This window comes from Podarcis liolepis (genome assembly GCF_965112155.1).
Source record: "Podarcis liolepis genome assembly, chromosome: 13".
NCBI lineage: Eukaryota > Metazoa > Chordata > Lepidosauria > Squamata > Lacertidae > Podarcis > Podarcis liolepis.
Window position 1 is genome coordinate 25492876 of NC_139573.1, and position 15719 is coordinate 25508594.

General features: G+C 39.8%; 1 protein-coding gene and 1 pseudogene across 2 annotated transcripts; one reads left to right on the plus strand and one right to left on the minus strand.

Moving 5' to 3' along the window:
* Positions 1–4817: 4817 nt before the first annotated feature.
* LOC310691605 (olfactory receptor 14A16-like) lies at positions 4818–5786 on the plus strand (the record flags this gene model as incomplete). Its single annotated transcript, XM_083471464.1, has 1 exon — positions 4818–5786. The coding sequence occupies one exon, from the start codon at positions 4818–4820 to the stop codon at positions 5784–5786; it is 969 nt and encodes a 322-aa protein (XP_083327590.1).
* Positions 5787–12630: 6844 nt separating this feature from the next.
* LOC310691606 (olfactory receptor 14I1-like) lies at positions 12631–13634 on the minus strand (annotated as a pseudogene). Its single transcript has one exon. The product of its transcript is annotated as an olfactory receptor 14I1-like (transcript).
* Between the last annotated feature and the right edge of the window lie 2085 nt (positions 13635–15719).

The window sequence follows — 15719 nt, forward strand, 5'->3', positions numbered from 1 at the left end:
CACCCCTGACAACAGCCTAATGTGATGTAGGCTACTGTGTCAATTTCACTAGCAAAGTCCCATGGCAGTTTAGCCAAGCTCTGTGCTCAGGGTTTTCCTTTGGAGTTAGCTGAGGAAACTACATGAAGCCCAGGATGTTCATCTCTTACGAGAGAAAGAGATTGCTGATTTTAGGTTGATTTAAGCTTGAAGAATGTAGTAGATGCTACCTGCCTATATTATATTAAGTTTAGAAAGTAGGAGCTACATTTTATTTTTATTTTACTGCAGTTTTAAGTTCTGTTTATTTTGCAGATACAGGAAGGGTATCTTCAGGCATCATTAATGTAAACATGCAAAATGGTGTTCTCAATTATATATGCAATATCATTTGCAACAGGTAGCAATGTGCTCTGTTCTGTGGGACCGAATATAGACTAGGGCGAAGGATTGACTGATACCTTGAAGGACCCAGTTGCAGAGATTCCAAAGGAAGATTCACAAAACACCTGAGTGATCATTTCCAGTGCTTTATCATAAAGTTATATCAAGAGACTTACATACAGCAATGCAATGTAGGATTCCTTGCCACTACACTTCAGATCGGACACTGAAGCAGCAAGCACCATGGCTTTGTTTGTAGGGGCCAAGTGGATATGGGCTACTGTTTTGCCAAGAACAAAATGGGTTCAATCTTAATAGATTTCTGAAGTAGCAACAGACCAACAGTGTAGACGAAAGGTTTAATTTATTGAGCAGAATAGGCCTTTATACCCACATTTTAAAAATGCAGAAACTCACTTGGGATCAAATAAAGAGGCAGACAATCAATGAGGAACTAAACAGAGGAACTAAACAGCCAACAACACACACAAACCCATCACACATCATCCCAAACAAAACATTTAACCCAACAGCCAACATACAATAGCAGACAACCAACTGAACCCCTCCAGCCAGCTACAGGGAGTCCCAGGGGTATCAGGGGCTGCGTAGTACCAGCAATAGCATTGGCTTGCATCAAGTCTCCCTCTTGTCTGGCTCAAACCATGCAGTTTTTATCAGCTCTAGGCAGTGACGTAGCTAGCTGTTCATGTGCCGGGGGCGGCATGCACATCCTGCAACTGGGGGTGAGACGAGCTGCCCATGGGGGTGGGGCATACTGCATGGGGCCTCTCTGCTGTCACCCCCTCAGCTGTAGGACAGCTGAGGGAGAGGCAGAGGGCAGATGCAAGTCCTACGCTGCTATTTTAGGCAGAGCGGAGCCTGGATGCACCCAGGCCACCACATCACTCCCAGGAGAGACACGTGGCTCAGGCATACTGCAGGCCCCCCGGTAAGTGCTGGCCCCCACTGTGTAGTGCCCCGGGGCAGCTGCGTTTCGTTACCTGTGTTGGCTGAAATAAAAGTTTCATGAGCCCAATTTTCATTTTTTTGAAACTCATTTTTTGGTCATTTTGTCATACCCCCAAGTGATGACACCCAGGGTGGACTGCACCCCTGCACCCCCTTCTCCACCACTGGGTCCAGGCAGATGAGGCTTAATGAGTGAACTGCCCCCACCTGGAGTGATTGATACTACTTTCACCTGGTCTGCAAGTCCATGATCCAGGCCAGTAAAGCAGTTGAACCCCAGCTGGGCTATCCCCTAGCAACAGGAGTGCTCCTGAAAGCATGTAAGTCGGTCATGCCTGTACTCTAAGCCTTAACCTGAACATCAAGGGAAAAAAATTAGAATCAATTATAGATATTGTGAGGAATGAGGATGTTACTTTTTCACACAAAGCACAAATGCAACAAGTTAGACACCCACAGGAAAAAACCTGGCAACAAGAGCCCAATTGTAAACATGAAGACGGGACTTAACATATTCTCATGTGTTGAGACTATGTGGCTCAAGAGATAAAGATTTAATTTACCAGAAATGTTAGTGAAACATGACACAATTCATGTGATATATTTATTCTAAATACAAAGTACCAAGGAACTGAACATTGTATTCATTCATTACAATATATGATATACGATATTTGATATATGATATCTTTATTGTCATTGTCCCATGCAGAACAATGAAATTGAAAAAACTACATAAAACATTCAAAAACCCCTAAAAACTCTAAAACCCCATTTTAAAATACACTATACTATAGAGACCCCTTATGCTGCATTTAGAACCAGAACTGCATTTGCGTAGAAACTGTTTCTCAGGCGGCTAGTCCTGGCCTTTATAACCCTATACCTTCTTTCAGAAGGCAGAAGCTGAAAGAGATCATTTCCGGGGTGCGTACTATACTGCGCTATCTCTGCCACTTTCTTATGGCACCTGACAGTATAGATTTGATCTAAGGTGGGGAAGAGTGCACCCAATTATTCTCTCTGCAGTCTTTACAACCCTGGACAGCATTGTTTTTTTCCCGGGCCATCCAACTCCCAAACCACACACACAGACCATAAGTTAATACACTCTCCACAGTGCAATGGTAAAATGCCATCAACAGGTCCTTTGAGAGATTGTTCTTCCGGACGATTCTCAGAAAATATAACCTCTGCTGTGCTCTCTTCATCAGGTCTTTGCTGTTTTCTCCCCAGGTTAGGTCGTCTTTCAATTCCATTTCCAGAAATCAAAACACCGAGACCTGTTCCATGCACTTCCCCTCAATAATAAGTGGCTGAATATTCAATTTATATTTCCTAAAGTCCACAATGATCTCTTTTGTTTTCTTTAAATTAAGGAGTAAGTTGTTTTTCCTGCACCACTCCCCCAACTGCTCAACTTCCTTCCTATAGGCCGCCTCCCCCTCTCCAGCCATGATTAAACCAACCACCGTTGTATCATCTGCGAACTTAATGATCTTATTACTGGGGTATTTGGGGGCACAGTCAGCTGTATAGAGCGTATATAAAAGCAGGCTCAACACGCACCCCTGCGGTGTCCCCGTATTCGTGATGAGATCCGCAGAGACGTGGGAACCCAACCTGACACTTTGGGAACGGTTTGATAGAAAATCTAATATCCACCTGCACAAACATGGTGGAAGTCCCAGGTCTAATAATTTGGGCACCAATCTATGTGGAAGAATAGTATTAAATGCAGAACTAAAGTCTGCAAATAACAGTCTCGTGTAGTTCCCTTGCTTCTCCATATGAGTCAGGACAGCATGTAAAGCCATTGCCATAGCATCCTCTGTGGATCTCTTTGCCTTCTACGCAAACTGGTAAATGTCAAGTCCTACTGGCAGACAAGATAAGATGCGGTTCCTCACCAGTTTTTCGAAACATTTCATTATAATGGGTGTCAACACCACAGGGCAAAAATCATTCAGGGACCTCGACACACAACCCTTTGTAACATAGAAACATCAACAACAACCACCAATTGCATCTGAAAATGCTTTGTTGAGCCAGCCTCTCAACAATGTTCTATTTTCTCTGGAGATTACAGCTGTAAAAGGCAATACAGAACAACTCTTTGCAGGTACAGTATAGTACTTGCACGTTAAGCCAAAACCGGAACATCAAGGGAACAAAATTAATTATAGACATTAACATTCCTATTGCCTTATTGGTGCCAATCATCTATTTAGGTTAGTGTGGAAACAAACAAAAAGAAGGCGAAGGAAAAAATTTCAACACATTTTTTTCGATCAGGTGCACTGGGCTCCTGGGAGAATGTCTCCAAGATGTCAAAGAAAATAGAACTACAAATTCCTTCCCACATCTAATAGACCTCAGTGTTGGTAGATACACACAGAGAGCTAGGTTTCAAAGAAAAATTAAGAAAGGTCAAAGAACTGGGTGAACTACATGCCTTGTCTGCCCATTGCAGACATTGTTGAGACAAGTTCAACGTACACATACATGCAACATAATACTTCAAAGTCTTCCTCCTAAACAACTGGATTCTCTCTTTTGAAAACTGCTTCATTTGAACCGATAAGAGATTTCCACCACTTATTTCAGTAATGTAAGTGAGTACATCCATTTACAACCATTTAATAGTAAAATTCAATGCACAAAGTATGTCTCATAAAATTTAGTGGGACTTAATCCCAGCTAAGTGTTCACAGGATTGCAACCTACATTACTAAAATATACATGTTTTGTTATTAAAATATAAATTGTAATAATTCAATCCAGAAGTGATAACACTATACCTCTTGATGAATTGCAATTTAGTAGTTTCATGGTGCAATCTCCTTTTGCAGTTTCTTTTTTCAAGTGCGACCATATTAAGCTCAAAAAATACTCTCTCCAAGTTCGGTCGGATGAATTTCTATGGGTGCTGGAACTACTAAGAGGGAATCTTTTCCAATCTTAACACAAGACAGAGTCTGTCAGGAAAGAGGCAATCTCAGATAATAGGAGACCAATTCACTTAGCATTCTAATATGTAATATGAGTAGTATAATTGTGCCCAGAAACTAATTTGTAACCTCTGCAGGTGTTTTGTGAGTTCAAAATTGAACCCTGGTCAATAATTACCTGACCCTGCATTTTGAACCAGCTGAAATTTCTGAGATATCTACCTATTTTTCTGAAGGATAATTATGAAGATTTCCTCCTGTACCCCCAAAGATTCTCATCTACTCCAGATGCATATATGACATCCACTTTGTTGTACTATGAGGAAAATATTGAAGGGGCAATAGTAGTATCACGGTCCTCCCTACACAAAGCACACATTTCATGGTGGATTGCAGCACTGCCCATAACATTAATATATATGAATTTAAAATATCTGCATATAAGCATTAAATGAAATGGAGAATCAGTTCTGATATTTTGTGGGATTTTCTATCCCTCACAGATAGCAGGCAATCTTGTGTGACATAAAAATGGACAATCTGACATCCACATCTGGATTTCTACTTCTAGAATTTTCTCAGAACCGAGAACTACAGATACTACACTTCCTTGTGTTCCTAGGACTATACTTGATAACTGTAATCGGGAATCTTTTGATCATCATTGTAATAGCCCTTGACCATCACCTGCATACACCAATGTACTTCTTCCTTATGAACTTGGCCGTTTCTGATATTGGCTCAGTTTCTGTCATTCAACCCAAATCCATGGTTAATTCAATCATGAATAACAGACACATTTCGTATGCTGCATGTGTCACTCAAGTTTTCTTCTTTTTCCTCTTTGGATGCTCTGATTTTACCCTGTTAACCATAATGGCACATGACAGGTATGTTGCCATATGTAATCCACTGCAATATGAAGTAGTTATGAACAAAGGGGCCTGCATTCAGATGATTACCATTGCATGGATCACCAGTATTCTCTATGCTGTGCTACACACTGCAGGCACATTTTCCATTACGTTCTGTTCCAATTGTGTTGATCAATTCTTCTGTGAAGTCCCAAAGCTACTAAAATTGTCCTGCTCTGACTTATACCTAGTTGAAGTTGGACTCCTTTTATTTAGCTGTATTTCTGTTTTTGGATGCTTTGTCTTCATCATTGTAACTTATGCGTGGATCTTGAGTACAGTCCTCAAAATGCCTTCTGAACAGGGACGGCATAAGGCCCTCTCCACCTGCCTTCCCCACCTCATGGTTGTCTCTGTCTTCATTTTCACTGGACTCTTTGCCTACATCAGACCACCTAGTAATAGCTCATCTGGCCTGGATCTAGTATTTGCTGTGATATATACTATTCTTCCCCCTATGCTCAACCCATTCATCTATAGCATAAGAAACAAAGAGATCCAGACTGCATTGTGGAAACAACTGAATCTTAAGCAATTTCCTGACACTGTTCCCAGATATATCCAGAAATGCCTGGGATTTCCTTGAACAGTCCTGCCCAGGCATTGAAAGTGTTGAGATCTGCGAAAGAATTCCCATCACTGGAGACAGATAAAATGTGGGGGCACAGGGGTGGTCTTCCATGTCTGCTAGTAGTTATCATGTTCGCTACATATTATCTCTTTTAATTTATATTGATGTTTTAAAATATATTCTATCTATTTGCTCTATTTAGCTTTGCTTTTATGCTGGGGTGGTTTCTTTATTATTGATGATGTATGCTTGTTTTAAATGATGCTGACGGTGGCGTACTTTAGTCTTACTGATGTACAGCCTAAGATCTCTGCGTTAAGCATAGATGTAAATATGTTGCCTCCCATGTTTAACTATGTTTGCTTGCACAATTTTAGCTTTTCAGGACATGTATGTGTAATCTCCCTGCATTCCATGCATGTTTTTCTGGAGTCTTTAAGAAAGGAGGATTGTAGGGTTAACTTCCTCTTTTTCTATTAATGTGTGATATTGATGCCTGGTATTAATGGTGTATTTTTCTCAAGAGTCTCATGTGGGAACAGTTGGGCTAATGCCATTACTTTTCAAAACGGCAACAGCAAGTCAATCTACCAATATTTCTGTGAAATCCAAAACTACTAAAATTGTGTTGCTCTGACTTATACTTAGTTGAAGTTGGACATCTTGTGTTTAGCTGTATATCTGTGTTTGGATGCTTTGTTTTCACCATTGTAACTTATGTGTGGATCTTGACTGCAGTCCTCAAAATGTCTTCTGAACAGGGACGCCATAAAGTCCTCTCCACCTGCCTGCCCCACCTCCTCGTTGTCTCTCTGCTTATGTTCACTGGACTCTTTACCTACATCGGACAACCTAGTAACAGCTCATCTGGCCTAGATCTTTTCTTTGCTGTGATATATACTATTCTTCCCCCTATGCTCACCCCATTCATCTGTAGCATGAGAAACAAAGAGATCCAGACTCTTGGACTCTGTGGAAACAATTGAGTCTTAAGCAATTTCCTGACACTATTCCCAGGTTTATTCTGAAATGTTTGGGATTTCCTCTTATAGCCCTTCCTAGGAGTTGAGATCTGCTGGGGTTGCAGGCATGAAAAGTATGCAGCAGAACAATGTAGAATACACATGTGTTGTTGCCCCGTACTCCATAGATATTATTTTGTTGAGTTTTGAAAAATTAAACCATTATTACAGTTCATTGTAGTGTCACCCAGATAGACTGTGAACAGGGTAATTTTGCTATTGCTACAATCCCTACCCTGGACCTTTCCATATCTTGTTGGCATCCAACTACTATCAGCCAGGACCACTTATCATCCTGTTTTGGGTTGAAGGGAGATGGTGTCCAACAAAATATCAAAGGCCATTGGTTCCCCACTCACTTAAATTGATTGGTTTTCTATTGTCATCTAAAAGCAATGCATGGTATTAAAGTAACAGCATTTATTCCCCCCATGTTGTTTTCCGTGTTGTTATTGGGTAAACCAAATGTTCTTTGCTGTGATGTATGCTATACTTCCTTCATCATTAAATCTCTTCATTTATAGCTTGAGAAACGAAGAGATCCAGACTGCATTGCAGAAGCTATTGAATCTTAAACGCTTGTATGGCACTGTTCCTAGATTTGTTCTGAAAATATTGTAGAGCCCTGCCTGGGAGGTGATATCTTACACGGAGACACTTATTAGTGTCCAATCACTGGGGGACATGTGGATGGGCCTGCTCCGGTGGCATGTGGTTAAATTTTTCATAGCGGAACAGTTAGGGCCAGAGGCGCTAGCTTGCGAGGGATGTGGGGGGACAATGTCATGAGTGTGACATTGTGATGTCCTGGTGTCGAGCACATGAGCATTGCACCTCCCTCCCTAAGCTGGGCATAAGCTTCCCAGGCTTTGCAAAGGAGGTGCTAGGGGTCTGACAGGATGCTGGAATCCTCCTGCCTCCTTCCAAAAGCCGGATAAGGTTTGGGAGATGGCAGGATGGATCTTGGACCCATCGGAGCCTCACGCCTAAATCCTAAATCTGGGCAGAAGCTTCCTGGGCTTCAGGAAGGAGGCACTAGGGGAACATCTAGGGGACTAGCCTAGGACTCAGCTATACAACTGAAAAATAAAACATTTTAAGTGTGTTTTAAGTGCAATATACAATGTGACACTAGATGGTGATGGTGAGCCTTATGGAAAATTCAGTGTGTTTTTAACAAAGCTTTTAAAACAGCATTTTCAGAATGGTTTTTATATGTGTGTGGATTCCACCCTAGTCCCCTTAGGCCAATGACTGCATGCCACTGGCCTGCTCCATGGTGGCTCCCCAGCTTTGGAATTACATTTCATTTGAGATTTCACAGGCATCCATGCTGGGGGTTTTCCCCTGACCCACCTCTGATTCATTTCAAGCTGAGCTCCTTGTTTTATTATTGTTAATGTATTCATGTTTTCATTGCTGTTGATTAAATCTTATTGTAGATTGGTTGGATAAGAGGATATCAGCATTTTAAATAAATAGTAATGCCCTTTTATATTTCAGAATACTCCCACAGTTCACTGTTAACCTTGCCTGCAGAGTCACACAATAGGCGTGAGTCATCACCATCCATATCATTATGATGTATGCCATTATTATTTTTAAAGTGTGCCATACATGTATACCATGGACGAGTGGAACTTGTCAACACTCAAGCACTACCACCAATAGAGTGGCACCTTGTGTTTATTGAAGTAATAATAATAATAACAATAATTTTATTATTTGTACCCCACCCATCTGATTGGGTTGGCTCAGCCACTCTGGGCAGCTTCCAACATACCAGTATATAAAAACATAATAAAACATTACACAGTCTTTCAAGTGCTAGAAGAAGAAGAAGAAGAAGAAGAAGAAGAAGAAGAAGAAGAAGAAGTCACCCTTTTCCATTTTGTGCTTTTTCTTTTTAAGATTTTATTTATACTTTTAATTTTACGACAAACACAAAACAAGAATTTGAATTATTCCACATCATATTTTGACTGCCCTCCCCCCTATTTGTGGTTTCCTACATTTATACTGTTTTTTACTGCAATTCTAAGTTAACCTTATTTATTGTTTATCCCAGATAGTCAATATATGTTTTCTGTCACTGCACATTTTTACTTTAGTCCTGCTAATGTCTTAATTTGTTTACAATAATTTTGTAAATATTCAATAAACAGTTTCCATTCTACATTTAAAAAATTATCTTGATTTCTTATTCTAAAATTCCTATAATTCCTAAAAGAAAAGCCTCTGGTTTCTTAATAAAAGTTATTTTAAACATTTTTTTTCAATTCACCATATAGCATTTCCCAGTAGACTTTTACCTTATTACAAGTCCACCACATATGGAAAAAGGTAACTTCTTTACTTTTACATTTCCAACAGATATTTTGTTTAGAGTTACACATTTTTGCTAATCCATTGGGTGTCAAATACCATCTATACATCATTTTCATATACAGGTAGTTTTTCCTCAAACCATAACTTGCTATAAACCTTAGATCTATATTCCACAACCACTCCCAAGTCAACATTTCAATATTATGACCAATATTCATTGCCCGATGTGTCATTGAGGATTTCACTTGTTCATCCACTCTGTGCTTCATTTTAAATCAGAAGATTAGACTGAAACTGGAGATTCATGTTGTACTCCCACAAAGCAATGTAAAAAAATGCAATGCTATGATGTAACTTTCTTCTTCAGATATAAGATAGATGGGAATGGCTTCAGATTCTTGGCACAATCAAACTCATCTGATTTTGTATCTCTAATACTGGAGACTGTAGGAGAAGGAACTGCTAAAGTGGTCAAACCAGTCTCTTTGTTAAGGTAATAACCTCAGCCAGCCTGCTAAGTATCCTTTTTACATGTCTTTTGACCTGGACAAGTTTGTCTAGTCTCCAGTGGAGCTCTGATTTGACTTCCTCTCTGTGCTGAAGCTGAAGTTATGGGTTTGGGGCTCTGTGGGAACCTAATAGAGGAGAAAGATAGATTTGCCCTCACGGTCATGTAACTGCCATGGCAGGTGAAGGGAGGGCCACAAGAATGAACACAGAAGACTGGTATTGGGTTGAATTAGGCCAAAACTTTATTGATTACAGGAAAGAATTGGTTTGGCTAAGGCACTGGGCATGTATCCAGCCTTCCGCCTGATAGGAATGTGGTGGGGTTTAACTTGTGTTGGACAGTTGCCCCCAACATGGATTGGATGCCACGACCCCACACAGGCCACCATCGTGAGAGGTATATGGGCCCATTGGTCTCCCAGTAGACTCCTGGACAGAGTCACTCCTCCTGTAGGAGAAGGAACTGCAGTCTCTTTTTAAAGTACCCTTTTTTACATGTCTCAAGAGTTTGCTCCTCATCCCCTGCAGCTTGATGCCACGTCATCCAAGGTGTAGAAATTTGTCATTGTGTAGACTTATGTGGAGCTAGGAACACACAAATACATGATTAACTGAAACCTAAATTATGGCATGGGGAGGGAAGGACTCCTTAGAACCCTGAAGGAGGAGAAAGATGTGTTGAGCAGTTAATGTTATGGCCCTTCCATCCTTTGCTCAGGTGTGTGTGTGTGTGTGTGTGAGTGTGTGTGTGTACCATATATAACAAAAGACCAGACTCCACTGACTTAGTGACTTTCATTCTAAGAACACCAAAACAGAAGTTAAGTGCTTGTGTAACTTATTTTAAATATATATATTGTATGACTAATAATAATAATAATAAATAACAACAACACTTTTATTGATCTTATAACATTGCACTTTGTAGCCAAGACGTTGTACATCAAACAACCTTTCTTGTCAGGAAAAAAAGGAAATAAATGAAGTAAAAAGGGGGGGGGGGAATAAGATAAAGAAAAATGATGTGTGAATGAGAAAAGGGGCAACATAACAAAACAAAAAAATAGATTGAAAGCGAAAATACATTCCAGAAATGTAAAAATAAAACCAATCACTCAATAAATTTGTTTTCTTGATAATTATGTATTGTTTTATGTAATTATGTACCGTAAGTTTTACCGTTAAGATAAATTTGCCAGGTTTTCCTTAGCCAATGAGTTGTACCTTTTTCTTGATTTTATTTGTTTATTTTTTTGCAAACTACTTTGAGTCTTGTTTTTTAATAAGTGGGGGGGGGTCTTTATTTTTCCATTTTTTGTGCAATATACCATTTTGCTGTTAGCAGTGTAGCAACCTGCTGTAAATCAGTTTTACTGACTTCAGAATGAAATTTCAAAAAGAAGTTATTTTAGGGTTTCTGGGAAGATGATAGCCAGTGCTTCTTTCTGTATTTCCCCCCAGAAATTCTTAATGTATTTTGATAAGGGATTCTTAGCGAAGAACTTATACAGATGGGGGGCCGCTAGGGGCGCATTGGTAGATGGCTGACAATACCATCTCTCCAGCTCACACGAGGCAATTAAGAGGCTGATATGGGAGTATGCAGCCTCCCTTGTTACCCCAAGGAAATGGGAAACACTGCCTTGCCTGCGGTTGCCATAAATCACCCCCAGATTCGAAAGAAGGGGTGGAAATTAACGGACAGACTTTGGGAATATTTTGTACGGAGGTGCGGAAATGGCGTCTGTCTATTTTGATATGGCTCTTGGAGGAGTGTAAAATCCACACAGGATATAACAACGTTTGATTTCAACCCGCTTGTGGAGACTACCAGAGATCACAAAGAGGAATATGATAACAACAAGAAGATGACGAAAATAACAAAGAGAAGATTGAACAGAACTGTGAATAACAGAACTGTGTACATTAAAGCAGCAGCAAGAGAGATTTTTGGATCCCTTTCTGAGCTCGAAGCATGGGTACCCCCAACAAAAATTTAAAAATTTGGCTGTATAATTTGAAATTAATGTGATTTGGAATTAATGTGATTTGATTGGCCTGTTAATAATTTTTTTTTTAAAAAAAAGAAGAACTTATACAGATGTAAGTGATATAAAACAAACATCAAACAGCAGTACATAAATAAGGCATGAATGAATTAAATAATAACATGAATGATATAATTTACACAAGTATCATAAAATAAATAAAACAGAGCAGTCATACTGAACTTCTATGTTTCAGATTGAGTCAGTAGAAAACCTTTTCTGAAGCTTGGTATTTGTTCTGGCTTATCTCTACAGCAGTTCTTTCAAATGTATTGACACTAAAACTTGCAGCTAAAACAAAAACATCAACTAACAAGATATTACAGTGCTGCAGACATTCCTAACTCATTTTAAAACTTATGGGGAACATCATAAGATTCAGGGCCTTAGAGAAAGGAGACAACAGGCATAACCCATATTACTCTGAGATCATGAATTTGCTGCCCATAATAGTGGCCACATCTTGCCTCAAATCTCCCACTGAGTATGTGCAACCTTGTTATAGTGCTATACTTAAGTGGATTACCTTCTGCCCTCGTAACAACATGTAGTAGATTTCAGGTCAGTATCCCAGAGGCATTAAAGAGATGTCAGAAATTTGTTCTAAGAGTGGCACTCTACCTCTCATGAAAAAATATTTATTTGTTCACTGGCAAATAGTCTCTTGGTAGACTTGTCTTACCTGGAAAGAAGCGTTTATGTTTTTCAAAATATCTCTGGTCTTTTAATAGAGAAATTTGGGGGCAATTGAAGAGAAACATGTATATATACCAAAATGTTTATATGCATTTAATTTAGCGGATGCCAGTGCTATAACCTAAACTCCCATCATCCTTTACCATTGTCCACACAGGCTGAAGCTGATGAGAGTTGAAGTCTAAAACAGATGGAAGGCATCAGGTTGGCTAAAGCATAAGTTTGTATGAAGAGCTATCATCAAAACGTTTGTGCTTAGGAATGAAATTCAGAAAAGGGATTCTTAGAAGAACCCTTCACATTCAGCATTTTCCACAGGGCAACCTTGATATCTTGTTCCTCAAGCTGTAGATTAGTGGATTCATCAGGGGTGGAACCACAGAATATATATTTCATTCATTTTTTTCATTTATTTATATAAATGAATATATAACTGCAAACACCAAATCCAGATCAGATTGTGAATTAGTGGGAAGCTTGAGGTAGGCAAAAATTCCAGTGAATACAACCATGGAGACCACAATAAGGTGGGGAAGGCACGTGGAGAAGGCCTTTTGCCTTCCCTGCACTGAGGGAATTCTCAGCACTGTAGTGAAGATTTGCACATACGTTACAATGATGAAAATGAAGCAACCAAGCACTATGCTAACACTCAGCACAAGAACACCAACTTCAACTAGGTATAAATCAGTGCAGGAGAGCTTGAGCAACTGTGGGATTTCACAGAAGAACTGATCAACCACATTAGAGCAGAAGGAGTTTGCAAAAGTGCTACTCGTGTGTACTATTCCATAGACAAGGCCGCTTATCCACGCACTTGCAACCATTTTCATACAGGCTACTTTGTTCATTATTGTCTCATACCGCAGCGGGTTGCAAATGGCAACATAGCGATCATGTGCCATCACTGTGAGGAGGGCAAAATCTGATGCTACAAAAAAGAGTAGGAAGAAAACCTGGGCAACACATCCAGAATGAGAAATCAATCTGGTATTAAAGAAGGAATTAACTATGGATTTAGGTATAGCTACAGAAATTGAACCAAGGTCCAGCATTGCTAGGTTCATCAGGAAGAAGTACATGGGAGTGTGGAGGTGATTGTCAGAGACTATTGCAGATATGATGAGAAGATTTCCAGTCACAGTTGCCAAGTACAATGCCAGGAATACAAAAAAGTGCAAGAGCTGCAGCTCTCGGATCTCAGAGAACTCCAGCAGTAGAAAATGGGACATGGAACTCATGTTGGCTGTAGTTTCCATCATTACAAATTGCATGCTATATCAAAAAAAAGGGAAAAGAAATAGATACATGTAACACTTCACTAAAATCTGCCAAGTACAGAAGTTAAGCAATGGTACTTGATTTGCATTCATGTCAGCATTTGTTGTCAATGGGCTGGGTAGCATGGGTCTTACTTGAGGATACTTGAGGAATTCAATTTCTGTGAATTCTGAGGTGAACTCAGTTGATCTACCCCTGCTAGACTTTTGTGCAGATCATGCCAAGATTATCCTTTACATTCTGCATTCCTTTGAATTCTGCAATACAGTTCCAACTCAACCCCCCCTCAAAAAAAAAACCTCTACTGGAATGTGTATTTGGATACAATATGTTTAGAAATGCATATACTGATGTAAGATGTATAAGTATACATTTTATATCCATGTATGCATTTCTAAATACATTGTATCCAAATACATACCATATTTGAATTTAAGTAAATATATACGTTATATTAAAATACTTTACAGTGGTACCTTGGTTTACTACCATGATCCGTTCTGGAGCTCCGGTTGTAAACCAAAGCAGGTTGTAACCCAAGGCGTGCTTTTGCCAATGGGGCCTCCAAAAAAGAATCGGTTGTAATCCAAAAAAGGGACACGCACTTCCGGGTTTGACGTGCTTGTAATCCAAAATGGTTGTAATCCAAAATGGTTGCAAACCAAGGTCCCACTGTATATTAAAATAGAAGTTGGAATCCCGATCGTAGTCTGGGAGTACTCCTACATTCCAATTTATCACTAGCAGTGGTTCCCAACCTTTTTTTGGGCCATGCTCCACCTAAGCATCTCTAAAATCCTGATTCCGCGCTCCCCCCCCCCATGACATATAATTCTTATTATCCAAAAAGTGAACTCCTATTCATGAGGAGGAAAAGGCCATTAACTTGGTCTGACTCATTCTCAGATTGCCCCCCTTAAAAATGAAATTGCTCCCCTCTTGGGCATGTGCCCCATGTTGGGAACCATGGCACTAAAGTCTGTAGCCAGGGGTGCTTATGCCTGGTTCTCTAGCTATGACCATTATTGGGCCATGATAGCATAGCCTCAGTTGTCCATGCTCTAATGACCTCCTATGTAAGTTATTTAAAATGTACTCTGCATGGGACTGCTCTTGAAGATGGTCCAGGGGCTACAGTTAGTGCAGAAAATAGCTGCTAAGTTGGTAAGTGCAGCAGTCTGATTGGACCATGTGTCCAAATGTGTTTTGGCCTTAACAACCCTTTGCATGGGGGTATGTATATTGTAAAAGCAGTGCTTTTACATGTTTCAGTATGTGTTTCAACAGCTGTCCTTTATTACAATATGATTACCATATATATCTCCAAGTTTGCAGCAGCATGCGTGAGCCCAGTTGCACACAATATCAAGCCTAGTTTTCCCCAGTAGCTCCTCTGGCATAAGTTACAATGCTTTCTATTAGGATTGCTCTGCCTATGCTCTGTAAAAGACCATTCCATTTCTATTAACAGAATGCTCTAATTAAACTAGCAGTACAAACACAAAATGCTTCACTTGAGCCCAGGATAACCATTTTAAATTTTCTAATTTCAGTGAGTTCAGCATTAACATAAATATCTTCCCAAAATAGTTTTTCTGACTAGAGTAGTTCCTAACTGAATGGATCTTGCCCTAATAGTTAAACTCAAAGTGTACTGAAAGTTGTGTAGAATTTCGAATGCGCTACAGCCCCAGCCCCACCAATTTCACATGGGTTCGCACCCCTTATTCTGCAAAGAGGCTTTCCATAGGTTACAAACTGCTGCCTGAACTTCTTTAAGGCACATTATGTTAGGATTCAAACAAGAGTTTTTAGTGGCTACAAACTCACCAAGTCAGAACCACAAAGGCATACCATAATTAAACTCCAATAAATTAAAACCATTATAAGAGTTTCCTTACTGCTTTTCCAAGATATCCAAATGTTTCAATTTCATTTCATTTTACAGCGCAGTCCAAACCCAGGCTTTACCGAAATGATGGAATTTGGATTTGGTAGATCTCAGGCATTCCCATCTGAGCTGGGGCTATGTTAGCATATGTTCTTTACCCCACCTGAGCTAG